The sequence below is a fragment of the Bactrocera dorsalis genome, chromosome 6 (genome assembly GCF_023373825.1).
Source record: "Bactrocera dorsalis isolate Fly_Bdor chromosome 6, ASM2337382v1, whole genome shotgun sequence".
Classification (NCBI taxonomy): Eukaryota; Metazoa; Arthropoda; class Insecta; order Diptera; family Tephritidae; genus Bactrocera; species Bactrocera dorsalis.
The window spans coordinates 16,398,235-16,417,449 of record NC_064308.1 but is presented as its reverse complement, the minus strand read 5'-3'; the positions used below and the strand labels follow the sequence as shown (position 1 = coordinate 16,417,449).

The following is a 19,215-nucleotide window of genomic DNA, read 5'->3' as shown; positions in this document are numbered from 1 at the left end:
GAATTAAAGATTGTAAAAATAATTTAAGCAAATACATTTGTAGAAAAGGAAAACCAGATCATAACGAAGAAGCACACTATAATGTTGTTGAAGAAAATAACAAACCAATAATATGTAGAATTAAATCATGGTAATATTATCCTAAGCGGAACACACGTATTAAATAATGAATCTATATCAGGAAACAATTTAATACAATTTACGGATCCCATAACTATTGATGGAAAAACTTATAAAAACAAAAACGAACAAATTAAAAAATATATCGATGCACAAGGCAATGAGAAAATTAAAATACTTGAACTATTACAATCATATACTGAAAACGAATTTACCAATATTCAAAAATTACATAAACTAATAATTCATTTTGAAGAACATCCTGTAAGAAATACACTAACAGCCATTGTATCAGGATGTATTGTAATATTAATGATATACTATACATTTAAGTTATACTCTTCATATAAGAAACCGCATTCAAAATGAAGCAGTACTCCGACTACATGGAATGGAACATCCGATCAAGCAGTCAGGGACGACTTCTCTTTAAAGGAGAGGAGAGTTAATACTCATTCTAATAAGCAGGACATCATCCACAATTATCATAACACCCGATCACGCACTCAGCGGATGGCCTGAGTACAAAGTCCAAACATCATGCCACAAATGTATATGTTAAGCAAACATATAAATACTACACTCGGCGAAAAAAAACCCACGCAGTCGAAAATTTTCTAATATTTCTATTTTGAACTGTCACTATTTGCTAAAAATTCACTCTTTGTCTTATTTAGCTGTTTTATCATGTGACTACATTATTTTACTTTTATTTTTAAAACCGTTAGCGTCCGCACGTGTTCATTACAGAATTTGCGGTTTTTTCTTTAGGATCAGTTGTGAAAACTAGTAAAGTTGAACATGGTGGTGTCAACAAAAAAGAAAGCAGAGATCGTAGCTTTATGTAAAATGAATTATCCAAAGGTCAACAAGTTCGTGAAATGGGCATAAGAGATGGGAACGTGCGTATTATAATTAAAAATTATACGTATTTTAATTCAATAGCTCGAAAAGAGGGCAGTGGATGTCGGAAAACAGTAAAACCTCGTCAAAAATGACAAATTAAACGGATGTGCATTAATGATCGCTTTCGACATGCTGGAAGAATCAATGCAACATTTTACGAAACCACTGGGGTAAAAATAACTACAAGTTCTATACAAAATGTGCTGAATAATCTTGGATTCCGAGCGCGACGTCCAGCCAAAAAGCCACTTCTCATTATACGAATGAAGAAATACCGACTAGAGTGGGTAAAATTACACAAAACTTTGACTACATCAGATTGGGGAAATGTTAATTTTTGCGACGAATCGAAATTTAATTTGTTGGAACCGGACGGAAATGCCACAGTGCGTCGTAGGAAAGGCGAGCGTTTTTTGGAAAACTGTGTTTGGCCCACCGTAAAGCATTCGCCTTATTTAATTATGTGGGAGCTGTAACCAAGTTTGGTGTTGGGCCGCTAATTATACTAATAATATCTGTGAATGCCGAAATATAAATTGGAATTTTGATAGAAGGCGTTTTGCCAACTATTGAGCAGCTGTCCGAACACGTCCAAAAAGTTTATTTTCAGGATATTTCAGCCCCTTGTCCTAGAGCCAAAGCGGTAACCAGGGCACAAAAATATTGAAATAGATTTTTCAATAATTTATTACAAACACAAACAGGTTTCAAAACAAAAAGATTTTTATGGAATAGGGTCTCTCACGTGGCCAGGAAACAGTTCAGATCTCAATCCAATTATGAACTGCTGGCATTATTTGGGCAAAATAATAAGAGAAAAGCGTCTAAAAAGTCGAAAAGAAATAGAAAACATTGTTGAAGCTGTGCGGAATGAAGAAATTAATAAAAATTATCTTTAACGCTTTTTTGAATCCATGCCTAAACAAATAGCCGAGGTTCTTAGGAGGAGGGGGTGATCTACAAAATACTAAGAACTTTTTTATGCAAAATATGTTATTTTGATTCTTTATGTATTCTAATGGTAAATAAAAGTCATATAAAACATAAAATATGTAAATAACTTGTTTAAAAATTACATTATTGTTTATAACAAAATTTACTTCTGTGGTTTGTTATGTGTGTGTTTTTACATTTTTATCTATAACAAGTGTTAAACTATAAGTTTTTTATATAAAAATGCTTGGAACACAAACTAGATAAAAGTGGTTAACCCTCAAAGGAAAATGTTTATCTTAGAATAATATGAATCCAAGTTTTGCGCTATGTAAAAGCATTCTGTCGAGTGCGTGGGTTTTTTTTCGCTGAGTGTAGTTCAATAAGTTACACACACGTCTTTTGTTATACAGCAACCATAGAGTTCAGTCATAGAATAAAGGAACGTTCTGATATAAGCGATAACACGCAAGTACAGAACTAAAAAATATATATTTTTTTGTATTTCTAATACCGAAGAATATTAATTACCGCGAGTATTTTTGTGCGTGTACATTTTTGTGCAGTATTTTGCATTTTTGTGTACAAAATCGTCGCGACATAGCGGTAAGTAATTTTATTATTATTAAATATTATACGGACAACGTGGTCATCCACGTACACAAACAAATACACAACATGTTACAGTATAACAGCTTTATAATTTTAATTATTATAAATAGTAGTGATATTCACATTTTCAAGTCAGTTCTGAGGAACCAATAAAGTAGAGTGCAGTTAATTATAACAAATTTGTGTTTTTATTGAATCTTGGCTCTACACACTTAACTGGCGCAGTCGAAGAGTTATTTTTTCTGAAGAAAAATAACAAAAAGTACCTACTATCGATATCCACAAGGATATTCAACCAAAACTTTATTGAATCATTATTGATGAACATTCAGCATTACTTTCGCTGGACACGGTGGTGAAGTGAAAAAAAATAAAAAACTGTGTGAAGCTGTGAAGAAACAAAAAACTTTAATTACAAACGCAAAATTCATATATTTAACGGAAAATTTAAATAAAGAACAAAAAAAAAACTTACGCTAAAAATTGGGAAGTGAAAATATATACTATACTGTTAAAATTTAACCAAGCAGTAAAAGTGTATAGAAGAATTCTGACGTATTCGCTACAAAACATCTTTAAACTATACAACAACAAAAAAACATTAAAATGGAAGCACATAAAATAGAGCAAGCATCCACATCCGCAGTGTCAGTAGAAGCACCAATATCAGCTGCAGCAAATCAAACTCCATCTGCTGCAACTTGTCATTTGCCACCTAACAATTCAACTTATCAATTACCACTATCGGAAGCACTGAAAGAAGCAGCGAGAATCCAGGAGTTCCGAGGAGATAACACAGACGACGTCACATCATTCATTAATGAAGTCGAACTTTTAATCGATTTGTTTGCTGGTACCAATATGGAGGAGTATTCCTATAAGCGGCACGTCCAAAAAAAAATTCAAGAAGAAGCAGCTAACACAATTAGAGAACTCGACAATTCAAGCTGGACAGAAGTAAAACAAGAACTCCTGAGGAATTTTGGAGTTCGCGAATCGTATCATCAACTGTGCCACAAGGCGCTGAACGTAAGAAATTATAATGTAAGCCAATCATGTTATTATCTTAAAAATATATTAGATAAGTTAAACAATAAATACTATCAAGACCCGGGAAAACCAAAAGAGTTTTCTCCGGCAATAAACGAGGCAATGACATTAAAAACATTTTTGAGCAGCATGCCAGTGCATCTAGCCAGCATAATACATAGTAGAAGCATAGAGAATCTTAGAGAAGTATACTCGTATTATTGTCTAGAGCAGTGTTTTTCAATCTGTGGGTCGCGACCCCTAAGGGGGTCGTGAACCCTTACTCGGGGGGTCGCCAGCTGAAAGAAAAAGTCGAGGTTCTTGCACAACAAAAACACAATTTTAATGAGAAAGATGTGCTTGTTTATTTTTCATTAGTTTATCAAATTGTGGTGTTATTTTTGAAACATTAATAATTAAATCATTTTCTAATTGCAGTCTATTACTCTTTTTAGTTTTTGTCTACCATTGAAGAAAATGTCAGTTCACACAAGTATGAAGTGGCGAATGGCACTAATAATTTAAGAGCTTCCCTTGCCAGCTCTGGATATTCGTGTTTTCTTTTCATCCAAAATACGTCGACACTTTGCGAATAAAATTCCATTTTAAGCATGCCATTAGCAGCTAATTCTAGAAGACATTCTTTCATTTCGTGTCGACATCAGCCAGATCTATTGATTTGTTCAAAAAAAGGGTTTAAGATCCATCTACGCCCATTGTCAGCTTCAGAGTGCAAGTCTGGAAAGTATGTCAAAAGTTTCTCTTGTAAATTATGCAAGCTTTGTGTCATGCAAGGGATATGAGCCGATACTGCAAAACTTTGGGCTGATGCATTATCTTCAACAATCTTCTGAACACACGGAAAAGACTCAAACATTTTGTTTTGCAGAGAAGTCGACCACAAACGAAGTTTTGCATGAAATGCTTTTACTTTATCTTTAGCTGTTAAAATATTTTCTTCTCTTCCTTGAAGGTTCTTGTTCAAATTGTTAAGGTGGCTAAAACTATCTGCCAAAAATGCTAATTTCAAGAGCCAAATAGGGTCAGAAAAACGGTAAGCATATTCTGATTTTGCATTTTGTAAGAACATTAACAATTCAGCTCTCAGTTCCAGGTCTCTTGTCAATACCTTTCCTTTGGATAGCCACCTGACCTCTGTGTGATAAAGGAGATTTTGATGAAGCGAGCCCATATCTTCACAAACGATTCTGAATAGCCGGGTTTGCAAAGCTTTACCTTTGATAGAATTCACAATTTTTATTACCTCCTTGGGCACGTCATTTAAATCAGAAGGTACTACCTTAGCAGCTAGAGCTTGTCGATGAAGAAAACAGTGTGTCCAGGATATGTTTGGTATTATCGATTTTAATTTTGCAATGAGCCCGCTATTTTTGCCAGTCATAGCTTTAGCGCCATCGCTACAAATAGCGATACATTTTTTCCAATCAATATCGTAGTCGCAAGTGCTTTCTAAAACCATATCGTACAAACACTGGCCAGTAGTGTTTGCAGGAAGTGCTTTGCAAAATAAGATTTCTTCCGTAATACTGTCATCTGCCTCAAAACGCACAAACACTACAAACTGTGCACAGTCGGAAACATCTGTAGATTCATCGAACTGCAAAGCAAAATGTTGGCTATTCTTTAATTTATCGACTACTTGAATATCCTTGGCCATATCGTATATTCTGCGTGAAATAGTATTGTCAGAAAGTGGTATTTTTCTTAATTTGTTTGCCTCCTGCTTACTGACCATAATTTCAACCATATCGAGTGCCACTGGCAAAATAAGATTTTCGGCAATTGTATGTGGTTAGTCGATATGCGACTATGTAGCTAGCTAATAATGTTGACTCGTTCACACTGGATGCCTGAAAATAAACCAAACAATATACAAGTGAACAGTCAATAAAAATTAAGGACGCGGAATCTTTGCACACCGAAATTAAGTATAATCAAAAGTTGTATGCAAATAACAAAGAAATAAACACCAATGAAAAAAGGGTGGGGCGCTTTTTAAGAGCTGATTTATAGTGCACCCCGCGCTTTTTTCATTATTTTCTTACTTACCTGAATTATAGCTTTTTGCTGCTGACTAAGAGCTTTCAACTTTCGTTCAAAGAAATCCAACGGCTTATCAGCTTCTTTTTGATGATTGGTTGTGAGATGTCGCATAAGCTTTGAGGGTTTCATACTCTCACGTGAAAAAACATCGCTGCAAATTACACATTGAGGTTTATTATTTATGACTGTGAACCCGTATTTCAAATAACTGTCATCGTAATGTCTATTTTTTTCGGATTCGATTCACCACCAGCGCTATTGATACTCGTACCAGATGTTGAAGGCTGCGATCTTTTGAGAAATTTGTCCATTTAATTCGCGCAGAGCAAGCGAAAAAACAAAAAAATGACGTCTGAACTCATCGGCGACTACGCTTAACTGAGTGATGAGAGTTGAAACAAAAGAACATTGCGGGTGGCGCGCGAGTTACCTTCTCTACCCTATTTGTACAGATGCTGAGAGTTTAAGAGAAGAGAAGAGAGAATCACTAAGCATCTATTTTTTTTAGAAAGAATCGCGAAGCAGGTATTTTTTAGAGAGAATCGCGAAGCGGCTATTTTTCTAATTCATTCGAGCGTGAACTTTGATCCGAAACAGAAGCAACAGCACTGCATTTCTAGATTTTATTTGAATAAAGGAAGAGGCACCTACACAAAACTGGTACCTCGCGCAGGGCGCTTGCTGTTACCGCATCGACAATCATGCCGTGCGGTGTGGCAACGTCGCCGTCGCCGACGCAATATGACCCGCGCGAATAAGAGATAAATTTGCCAAAATAGGAAAAACTTATTACCTTTTTTAAAATTAAATTATTTCTTTGACTTTGTCGCCAGAATATTTCAACCTTTAAAGAGGTCGCGAAATCAAAAAGATTGAAAAACACTGGTCTAGAGGAATGTGGTCTGGTACTGAATAGAATTAGTATAAATAGTAACAACACACAATCAAATAGTAGCAATAATTTTAGGCCAAATCGCTACCCAGTAGATCAAAATAATTATCAAGACGGACAAACAAATAATCGGTTTCAAAACCAAAACAATAATTCGAGGCAAGATAATCCCCAAACACAACAACAATTTTCAAGAGATTTAAGAGCATATAGAAATCCAATATACACAAGTAGAAACCAAAGTAATGTCGCTCATCTTCAAGTAAATAATACCGATACAGAAAACTGGTGATGCAAATTTTCAATTAACCAGCGAGAACAACATTTACCGATAGTAAATTTAACAATAGTTAAAAATATAATTAAATGTTTAATCGATACCGGTTCTACGACAACCCTGATCGACGAACATTAAAAGAATATAAAAGGACTAAATTAGTAAAATCTAACATATATAGTACACTATCAGGACAGACAAAAGTAGACTTTGAAATTATAACAGAAGTACCTCAAGAATTCAATGACACGAATAAAATGGCTTGGAAGGTAACCTCATTCAGAAATAAAAACTTCAACGGACTAATTGGTCAAAATATACTAAAAGCATTAAATGCAAAAATTAATTTTGAAGAAGATTTTCTTGAAATTAATAACAATAAAATAAAATTCATAAATACGAAAATCCCTACACTGCAACCCTCAACCTTAAATTTGGAAAACGTATCAAAACTCTATAGAGATGATATGAATGAGGAGGAAAAAACATATATAGATTTGATTTTGCGAAAATATTCTAGTATGTTTTATAGAGAAGGAGAAAAGGTAACCCACACACATAATATAAAACACCAGATAATAACAAATACGAATAAACCTGTATATTCCGAAATATACAGGTACCCAAAGATACACGAAGAAGAAATTAAAAGGCAGGAGAATGAAATGTTGGAGCAAAACATTATTAAAGAAAACTTTTCCCCTTACAATTCTCCAATTTGGATAGTCCCCAAAAAATCGGAAAATTAAGGGGAACAAAAATGGCGTATTGTTGTAGATTATAGAAAACTCAACGAAATCACAGTCGATGATAAATTTCCTATTCCTAATATAGAGAATATATTAGACAAATTAGGAAAAGTAAATTACTTTTCAACAATTGACTTGGCGAAGGGATTTCACGAAGTATTAATGGATGAAAACGATCAAAAGAAAACTGCCTTTTCTACCCCCTTCGGGTATTACGAATTCATCCGTATGTCATTTGGATTGAAGAATTCACCTTCCACTTTCCAACGTTTGATTAACTCGGTACTTAGGGAATATACATTATTAACAAAATATGCGTTGTATATCTCGATGATATAATCATTTTAAGCACTTCCATAGAAGAGCATATGAACAGCATAAAACAAATTTTTGCAAAATTAAGGGAGTTCAATCTTAAAATCCAAATAGACAAATGCAATTTTTTTGCAAAGAAACTCAATATGTTGGTCACACTTTCACCACAGAAGGAATTAAACCTAAAAATTTTAAACTAACAACAGGTGCTAGTGATAATGCAATAGGATCAGTCCTTTCTCCAGAAAATCACCCCATCGTTTACGCTAGTAGAACCTTAAACGACCACGAAAAACGTTATGCTGCAATCAAAAAAGAATTGCTTGCTATCGTCTGGTCAGTCAACTACTTCCGACCATATCGCTCATTTGCTGCAAGACGGGCATAAGTAAAAAAAAAACGATTCTCCAGAAAACGCGTTTAAAGTTTTCAACTGACTACAACCTTACACGGCGACTCCAACCTTACACCTCTTCTCAAGCGGAGCATATAAGAGGTATTCATATGAATTTTTCACTCAACATGAAATATGATATAACGAACAATTCTGCAGCATTAACTCAAAAATCACGTTTTTTGATTTATGCTGGTCTTGCAGCAAATGAGCGATATTTATATGGCAAACCATTTGAACTCCTAACAGACCATCAACCACTTGTTTGGTTGTACACAAAAACGAAAGGAAAAGATTGGGTGGCTCTTGAAACTTGGCGAATATAACATACATATTAACTACATAAAGGGTAAGGATAATAAAGTAGCCGATATTATGAGCCGAATAAATAGTCAATTCGTGCATACTTATGTACAAAGCATATTGATCTCTTCGACGAGCTCTCAATCGCACAAAACTAAAGTCCGAGTATTTGGGTGTACCTAAATACAAAATATTCGGGCATCAAATATTTTAATAAAAAAAAAACCGCGGTTGAATAGTAATTAATATAATAAAATATAAATAAAAAATAATACCTTTCCAAAAAAAAAAATATATACAAAACGATATTAATAAAATATACATTTGTACGGATATAAAAACTCTTATTTATTTAAAAGAGTATACAAATTATTACACTGTATCGCTTCGATTAGATACTACAAAGCAGTTTACACTAAGAAAAATTAAATTTATTTTGACCAATAAAAAATTTTTTATAATATATCAAAAATGGTTAATAACGAAAATAATCAAAATACACCTGCAGGAGCTACACGCTCAAAACAGGTTGCTAAATTTATTTCAGTAAGTGACAGTTTAACAAGATACTGCACTAGATTTGCCTCTTCACCGATTCAAGAAAACTCTGAATCGTTATTAGAAATAAAAAGCCAAAATTTTAAAAATTTCTGGTCTCGTCTCCAAGCGGCTCATGACGCCATAGTAGAATCTGACGATTCAGACCTACCACAAAATTTAAAACAATCGGCTTACGCAATATATGAAAACTGCCTAGACCAGTATGAACAAACAAAAGCTATGATCTCCGATCAATTAAAGCTAATAAAAGCAATTGCACCTACTCCCCACAGTAAAGTAGAGCTGCCACAAATGCAACAATATCAAGAGGCAAGTTCAGGCATCCAACTCGAGTTGCCCGCTTGTGACACAGAAACCATTTACGGAGGTTATGAAGAATGGCCGTCCTTCCGGGACATGTTCACGGCCGTGTACATAAACCATCCTCAATTATCACAAGCGCAAAAATTGTATCACCTCCGATACAAAACAAAAGGTCAAGCAGGCGTCATAGTAAAACAGTTCGCTCTCAATGACGAAAATTTCAATTTTGCTTGGGAAGCTCTAAAAGCACGTTACGAAAACGAAAGAATATTGGTCGATAAGCAAGTAACGACACTATTAAACTTGCCTAAAATCAAGAAAGAAACAAGTGAAGAATTTGTAACACTACAATCCACTGTTTCTAATTGTTTGTCGGTTCTATCGACACTAAATATTCCCACAGACAGCTGGGACCCAATTCTGGTAAACATTTGCACCGCTGCATTACCAGAAAAGTCGTTACTTCTATGGGAGCAATCGCTCTCATCACGAAAAAAGTGCCCAACGTGGCAACAAATGAAAGATTTTCTCACCACCCAATATGAAATTGCGGAAAGGTTAGAAGAAAAAATAATCAAGAAAAAGAACATTAAACACGACCAAAATAAAAGCTTAAATAGACCCCAAGCTAGAAGCAAAAACAAATCAAACATAATTTTTAACAAAACACAAACGTTCACATCCGAACAGGGAAAACATACGTCGTGCGAACTATGTAAAAGAGGGCATAAACTTAAAACTTGCGAGAAGTTTAAAAAATTAAACATTAACGAAAGGAACAACTTTGTCAGATCAAAAAGACTCTGTACAAACTGCTTGTCCCATACACATAATCTTAAAAATTGCAAAAGCAAATTTAACTGCCTATATTGTCATAAAAGACATCACACAATGCTGCATTACAGCACATATCCCTCACCTCAAAGGAGCGCATATACAAAAGGAAACACGGGTTTAATAACAAAAGCAAATCCCGAGTGCCAAAATAGTAAAAATTGCCAAGAGACACCATGCTGTTCAAAGGCACAAAAATCTCAAACGCTGCACAGCGAAACACAAAATGGACTAGTCACAGAACTAGTCACCACCATACCAACTCAAGTTGAGTATAATAAAAACAAATACCTTAATTCACAATTGAGTGAACTGCAAACGTTAAGAAAACGCGCAATAATAAACAAAACTATAAAAGATCAGTATTGTGAGCACTTCTCTAAAGCCACAACTTCTTCTTCTTTACTGGCGTAGACACCGCTTACGCGATTATAGCCGAGTCAACAACAGCGCGCCAGTCGTTTCTTCTCTTCGCTACGTGGCGCCAATTGGATATTCCAAGCGAAGCCAGGTCCTTCTCCACTTGGTCCTTCCAACGGAGTGGAGGTCTTCCTCTTCCTCTGCTTCCCCCGGCGGGTACAGCGTCGAATACTTTCAGAGCTGGAGTGTTTTCGTCCATTCGGACAACATGACCTAGCCAGCGTAGCCGCTGTCTTTTAATTCGCTGAACTATGTCAATGTCGCCGTATATCTCGTACAGCTCATCGTTCCATCGAATGCGATATTCGCCGTGGCCAACGCGCAAAGGACCATAAATCTTTCGCAGAACTTTTCTCTCGAAAACTCGCAACGTCGACTCATCTGTTGTTGACATCGTCCAGGCCTCTGCACCATATAGCAGGACGGGAATTATGAGTGACTTATAGAGTTTGGTTTTTGTCTGTCGAGAGAGGACTTTGCTTCTCAATTGCCTACTCAGTCCGAAGTAGCACCTGTTGGCAAGAGTTATCCTGCGTTGGATTTCAAAGCTGACATTGTTGGTGGTGTTTACGCTGGTTCCAAGATAGACGAAATTATCTACAACTTCAAAGTTATGACTGTCAACAGTGACGTGAGTGCCAAGTCGCGAGTGCGACGACTGTTTGTTTGATGACAGGAGATATTTCGTCTTGCCCTCGTTCACTGCCAGACCCATTTGCGTTGCTTCCTTGTTCAGTCTGGAGAAAGCAGAACTAACGGCGCGGGTGTTGAGACCGATGATATCAATATCATCGGCATACGCCAGCAGCTGTACACTCTTATAAAAGATTGTACCTGCTCGATTAAGTTCTGCAGCTCGAACTATTTTCTCCAGCAGCAGATTGAAGAAATCGCACGATAGGGAGTCGCCTTGTCTGAAACCTCGTTTGGTATCGAACGGCTCGGAGAGGTCCTTCCCGATCCTGACGGAGCTTTTGGTCCCGCTCAATGTCAGTTTACACAGCCGTATTAGTTTTGCGGGGATACCAAATTCAGACATTGCGGCATAAAGGCAGCTCCTTTTCGTACTGTCGAAAGCAGCTTTAAAATCGACGAAGAGGTGATGTGTGTCGATTCTCCTTTCACGGGTCTTTTCCAAGATTTGGCGCATGGTGAATATCTGGTCGGTTGTCGATTTACCAGGTCTGAAGCCACACTGATAAGGTCCAATCAGTTTGTTGACGGTGGGCTTTAATCTTTCACACAATACGCTCGATAGAACCTTATACGCGATATTAAGGAGGCTAATCCCACGGTAGTTGGCGCAGATTGTGGGGTCTCCTTTTTTATGGATTGGGCATAGCACACTTAAATTCCAATCGTTGGGCATGCTTTCGTCCGACCATATTTTACAAAGAAGCTGATGCATGCTCCTTATCAGTTCTTCGCCGCCGTGTTTGAATAGCTCGGCTGGCAATCCATCCGCCCCCGCCGCTTTGTTGTTCTTCAGGCGGGTAATTGCTATTCGAACTTCTTCTTGGTCGGGCAATGGAACGTCTTTTCCATCGTCATCGATTGGGGAATCGGGTTCGTCTTCTCCTGGCGTTGTGTGTTCACTGCCATTCAGCAGGCTGGAGAAGTGTTCCCTCCATAATTTAAGTATGCTCTGGGCATCGGTGACTAGATCACCTTGGGGGGTTCTACATGAGTATGCTCCGGTCTTGAAACCTTCTGTAAGCCGCCGCATCTTTTGGTAGAATTTTCGAGCATTACCCCTGTCGGCCAGCTTATCAAGCTCTTCGTACTCACGCATTTCGGCCTCTTTCTTTTTCTGTCTACAAATGCGTCTCGCTTCCCTCTTCAACTCTCGGTATCTATCCCATCCCGCACGTGTTGTGGTCGATCGTAACGTTGCGAGGTAGGCAGCCTGTTTTCTCTCCGCTGCGACACGGCACTCCTCGTCGTACCAGCTGTTCTTTTGCACCTTCCGAAAACCAATGGTTTCGGTTGCAGCTGTACGTAAGGAGTTTGAAATGCCGTCCCACAGTTCCCTTATACCGAGTTGTTGACGAGTGCTCTCAGAGAGCAGGAGTGCAAGCCGAGTAGAAAATCGCTCGGCTGTCTGTTGTGATTGCAGCTTCTCGACGTCGAACCTTCCTTGTGTTTGTTGGCGTGCGTTTTTTGCTGCACAGAGGCGGGTGCGAATCTTAGCTGCAACAAGATAGTGGTCCGAGTCGATGTTAGGACCTCGGAGCGCACGCACATCTAAAACACTGGAGACGTGTCTTCCGTCTATCACAACATGATCGATCTGGTTGGTAGTTTTTCGATCCGGAGACAGCCAGGTAGCTTGATGAATCTTCTTATGCTGGAATCTAGTACTACAGATAACCATATTTCGGGCCCCGGCGAAGTCGATCAGCCTCAACCCATTTGGGGATGTTTCCTCGTGGAGGCTGAATTTACCGACCGTAGTGCCAAAGATACCTTCTTTGCCCACACAACTACTCGATCAAATAATGGCCGGTACGTCGTACGACTACCACTAGAGCCACAATATTCCAACACTCCACAAAGTGGTATAAAAAATAAAGTTAGAGTTACCTCTGACAGTCCCTATATTAAAAGGACATACAAATTTTCGGCCCCGCTAGATGGCTTTCGCCAATAATGAAAAAACAAAAAAAAAAAACAATCTGAACAAATCCTAGAGCGGTGGCGCACTACTACTTGTCAAATTAATGCATACGCACTTAAATATTATTAATATTTATAATATAATAAAATTATTTACATCTACGTAAGCGCTCCTCACATTGGTGATTTATAGGAATCAGCTATACAAAGCATTAATTAAATTAATTATGAAAAATTTTCTGCTCTACGAACCGACACCGTTCTCCAATCACGGCACTCTCTCGCAAGATCCCTCTAATTTCATAGTCCTAAATCTAGGGCTAAGGAGTACCCATTCTGGCCACATCTGAGCCAGGCGTGGAGTTACTATCCTTTATAAGTCCTTTATAATATAGAAAAGGCAAATAACAAACAACCGGTATACCAAACCGATGAAAAAGTAATAAAGTAAAGTAGTAAAATAAATAAAAGTAAACCTTTTTTTTACGATAATATTAAGTAGTCAAAACACGCAAAGGAAATCACTACCTTATGCACCACTGCTTACACAATATACAAATTTATATTAAAATCAAAAATCTTAGAGGTAAAATTCTGTGCTCTTGGCTACTCCACTAACAGTAAGCCGAATTACATGTTTCAGCTTATACATAATACTAGGCAAAATATTCTCCTAGGGGGCCCAGGATGTTTAAATGAGGTAAGCATCCACCCACTCTACCCAGGAAAAACTGACCCATCCTAGCACAACACAACTCACCACACTTCTACATCAACCCACTAAACATAAAGGATGATCCGCTGGGCAGGTACAACGCATTCGTCACCTGCAGTTCGCCCATCAACACATCAACTATCGCTATACACTTTCGTTCGACACACTGCGCGCATCGACATCCGTTCTTCGCGTCCCGTCCCGGGGCAGTTTTGAGCATCGACAACAGCGATCTCATCATCAACATTCGTTACCTAAATAATCGAAACATTTAATTTTAAGAAAAGGAATATTTGTACAACGTCAAATACTTTTTTAATAAATTGTTTTGTACACTACAAACTTTAGTGCTGCGGTCTTTTTATTCCGGATGTGCGTTATTACCAATTTAATAATTTAATTATTACCACAGGCCAAATAGAGACACATATGTATCTATTTGGTACAAAAATATTCAGGTAGGAATATACATATATGATATTTGCAAAAGATCAAAATACAGTAGGAACCCTATTAAAGTAAAATTTAGTATCACAGGAACACTATTTGATGTAAATGAAATTTTACATATGGATGTTTACACTATAAAGAAACATAGCTTTATCACATTCATTGATAAGTTTTCAAAACATGCAACAGCCATACAATTAGAAGACAGAAATAGTAACACAATTATAGAAAAAATAGAATGTACTTTTCAATGAGAAGTAAACCAAAAATAATAATTACTGATAACGAGTTCAACTCAATAAATGTTAAAGATTTCCTAAAGACAGAAGATATTGAAGTACATTTTACGAAACCAAACAACCATACCGGGAATGTAGACGTAGAAAGGCTGCACATGGTCAACACAAGAAAGGGTATACAAGTGTATCTAGTGGTACAATAAATCCATACATTCCACAATAAAAACAACACCTTTAGACATATTAAAGGGCAGAATAGAAAAAACACTTATTAAAAACAGAATATTAGAAGCAAAAAACAAAATTATAGAAAAAAGAAATGAAAATATGGAGGAATTCGTACAAAATAATCACGAAGGTTATGTAAAAAATTACAAAGCACTTAGGCATAAATATGAGCCTCGCTACAAAAAATTAAAACTAGAAAACATATACCCAAGCAACATTAAAAAAAAAAATATTTTCAAGGGCAATGGACATAAACAGGTATATTAATCCTGATGATAATACCACTTGCAGACAATAATAAGTTTGAAATTAACTTTCAAGAAATAGAAATTGTATATTACAATAATAATACATATGAATACTTCAATAATCCTAATGTAAATAAGCTAAGAAAAACAAATCTTTGTATATTCAACAATAATGTATGTCCAAAAATCAAAAATGTAAAAGAACTCGAACTTGGAGTCATTTTTGCAAAAACATAAATAACACAAAATTAATAAATAATTGTGATGAACGAAATTTAACACTAAATAATAATAATTTAATAATTTTTAGTAATTGTAAAATATAAATAAATAATGTATTTTTTCGAATATGATATAACATTTAAAAATAGCTTCGTTAAATTACCCACATTTATGTACAATAGTACAAAATTAACTTTATCATTAGACGAAATAGTCTTGAATGAAATAGACAACATCAAAAATATCAAAGAATTAAAATTCGATAAAAAATATTCACTCAACATCAATCATTATAACTTTTGTAATCATATTAGTGATAATAATTATCACTGTGAGTGCTATTGTCCGCATATACAAAAAATTCTCAATTTTGGAATAAAAATTCGGGAGAATTTTCAATCAAGGGAAGGAGGAGTTACGTCAGTAACAAAAACGCCAGCTCCAACTCCAAAAACACCAAAACCACAGCTAAGGCTTAGCCTTCACAATTGAAAAAAACCAATGCACGAAAATATAAACATTCAGAAATGAAATATGCCGATTAAGCATAAATAGCAGTTTTTCACTTACACAATTTATGTACAGAACGACACTTAGGCAATTTGCTTACATAAAGGTCCTTAACTTTAATATTGTTTATATTACTCTTCGAGCATTGACCAGTAAATTCTGCATATGGAAATAATGTACACAAATAAATGCACAATATGTTATAGTATAACAGCTTAACAATTTTTATTATTATAAATAGTAGTGATATTCACATTTTCAAGTCAGTTCTGAAGAACCAATAAAGTAGAGTGCAGTTAATTATAACAACTTTGTGTTGTGGCTTTACACATTTGGGGTCGCCGCGTCAAGAGGGCGGAAGCGAGGGAGGGAGCGGGAGATGTGGCGGCAGTGCCAATGTGGCCTCCGCTGAGAAGGTGGACGGTTGGTAAAGAAACGGGTGCCGGGCGTACCAAGGAGGCCGGAAATAAGCGGGATTATTCCCGGGGAGCAGTTGTTGTTGGGGGTGGGGCAGTTAGTCATGTTGCGGTTGCCAAAAGAATAACGGGGGAGCTCAACGAGCTGGTCTTTGAGGCCAAGAGTTTTGATAGAGGGACTACGAAGGGTCTGGTGGAGCTTGCCTCAAAATATGAGGCGCTCTTGATGACGGTTATAACCGAGAATGCCCATCTTCGCGGTCAAGTTGATGTCCTTAAGGGAAGTTGCGGGGGACACTATTCGCCGCCGAGCAGGTCAATGCCGGCTCCGTCGGCACCGATGCCTGCACCTCCAGCACCTGTGCTGAAAGCAATTACACTGGTGACGCCGAAGCCTGTGGAGACTTGGTCGATCGTTCTCAGGAGTAAGGGGCTGCAACTTCCTCCAACGAGGTGATTAAGAAAGAGGTGAAGGAGGTGGGTCCCTCACTTAGTGTGAGGATTCACGAGGTTAGGCCGATCAAGGGTGGTGGGGCGGTTATTCGCACTCCCTCCGTTCTAGAGAGGCAGAGACTGGCGAATAATAAGAAATTCGAGAAGGAGGATCATAGGGGGGCTGAGTGTAGGGCTAGAGCAGATGTCTGCCGGAGGTGCGGTCAAAAAGGCCACAAAGCTGTGAGTTAAAGGGTAGACCAGCTGGGCATCTGATGATGGCAGCTGTCTGCCCTATATATTGTGGCATTGTTGAGCGCGCCCTCGCCAGACACTGATGGGTGGGATAATCCAGCTAAACTGTCAGGGCTCCCATGCCGTGATGTGTGAGTTGGGGGGTTGCATGGTTGAGTTTGGGTGCGGTATTGCTCTACTCCGGGAGCCCTACGCGACCAATGGTGTGGTTCGGGGTCTTCCGGGGGTTTTAAGGTCTTCACCGACCTTAAAGCTAACGCCGCAATAGTTGTGAATAATCCACGCTACGATTGCGTAGTTGTGGATTCTTGACAACTGGGTATATGTGAAGCTGTAGAAGAGGAGTTCGGTAGGATGATTGTCGCTAGTATATGTATATTGTAAATCTAGCGAGCCCCTAGAGCCCTACCGGCTACATGGATAAGCTACTACTACTTGCGAGTAGTAGTTCATTTATCCTAAGGCTGGATGCGAATGAGTCGTCCTCGATGTGGTTTAGTAAGGTATCCCGGCACTCGTCTGGATATCAAAGCCACAGACGAGGCGAGGCATTAAGCGAATGGGTAGTGGCTAATAGCCTCCACATTTTGAATCAGCCGATCGAATGGTATACGTTCGATGGGCTGGGGGCGTGAGCGACTTTGACGTGAGGCTTATGAATGAGGCAGCAAGTAGGGCTTTCAGCGTTAGATGGGAGGTTAAGTGAGGGTGAGGATTGAGTGACCATAATTTGATTCAAATTATGGTTACCCCTCAAACCCCTCCCTTGCCTTATGAGAGTCCATTGCGGCGACGGCGTACCACTGGTACTAACTGGAACCAATATGGACTCTCGGTTAGGGAAGCGGTATCCGGTATACCGCTTAGTGAGTTTGATGAGTTGGGGGTGGACGAGCAAATAAGATTAGTAAGATTAAATGGTGGACGCGTGATTTAACCCTGAAGAGGAGGGCTGTGTGTTGAGGCGAAAGTTTCAACGCGCCCGACGGTCCAATTCTGATAGGCTGTCCCAGCTTAGGTATGAATTTAGTTGTGCGGATAGGGAGTTTTAGGAGATGCTGGTGAAAGTAAAAAAGGAAGATTGGAGGAGTTTTGTGAGAGAGGATAGGAACGACCCTTTGGGTCAAGTCTACAGGATCAGCCGGAGTAGTAGGAGGGAAGATGTCACCTCTCTTCGCGTCGGTGACACTTTGTTATCGCCGTGGAGAGAGTGTGCGGGGGTTCTGTTAGGTGCGTTCTTTTCCAGATCGGAGGTGCAGGTACCTCAAGCACAAGAGGTGCCTGTCCCTCCATTAGATGATGGAGAGTTGGGTACGCCTTTGGCCTGGTTAGGTCTAAACGGTCCCCAGGTTTGAAACGGTTAATGTGTCCATTCCACACTGCCAATTGGTACTGAAAATGCTTAGCATTCTCAGGGCGCTGATCAACGCATTGATTTGAGCGCCGTGGAGTAAGGCTGTCGTCAGCAGGTACCCACGTAAAACACACCGGACGTTGTCAACAGTGACGTGAGTGCCAAAACGCTAGAGCGACGACTGTTTGTTTGATGACTAGATATACTTGTATTTCGTCTTGCCCTCGTTCACTGCCAGCCTAACTTGCTTTGCTTTGTTTAGTCCAGTCATTTAAGCTTAAATTAGGTAAGAATCTCGGAATTCGATGTACTCATTGCGTATAAATGGGTGCGAGTCGATGTCAGGACTCCGGAGCGCACGCACATCTAAAACACTGTTGGTTGGTGGTTTTTCGATCCGGAGACAGCCAAGTGGCTTGATGAATTTTCTGAAAGTACTACAGATAACCATATTTCGGGACCCGTCGAAGTCGATCAGCCCCAACGCATTTGGGAACATTTCATCGTGTAGGCTCAATTTAGCCTCCGTATTGCCAAAGAAGGGCAAAGAATGTATGCCCGCCCTGGCGTTAAGGTCGCCAAGCACGAGTTTAACATTGTGGCGTGGGCAGCTTTCATGTATGTGCTCCAAGCGCTTATAGAAGGCATCTTTGGTCACATCGTACTTTTCTTCCGTCAGGGCGTGGGCTCCAATCAGCGATATGTTGAAGAACTTCGCTTTGATGCGGATTGTGGCTAGACGTTCATCCACCGGGGTGAATGACAGTGCTCGGCGACGGAGTCTCTCTCTCACCACGAATCCCACACCAAATTTACGC

General features: G+C 38.4%; 1 protein-coding gene across 2 annotated transcripts in view; it reads right to left on the bottom strand.

The window, feature by feature from the left end:
* Positions 1-2,612: 2,612 nt before the first annotated feature.
* The window catches only part of LOC125779360 (zinc finger BED domain-containing protein 5-like), a 451,651-nt gene continuing 435,048 nt past the window's right edge, over positions 2,613-19,215 (bottom strand). The window contains exon 2 of one of the 2 annotated variants that reach the window (XM_049460678.1): positions 2,613-5,670. In XM_049460678.1, the coding sequence (XP_049316635.1) occupies positions 4,262-5,368 (1,107 nt within the window). In that variant the 5' untranslated portion in view covers positions 5,369-5,670 and the 3' untranslated portion in view covers positions 2,613-4,261. The remainder of the gene's footprint in view (positions 5,671-19,215) is intronic. The other variant, XM_049460679.1, reaches the window with a different exon arrangement.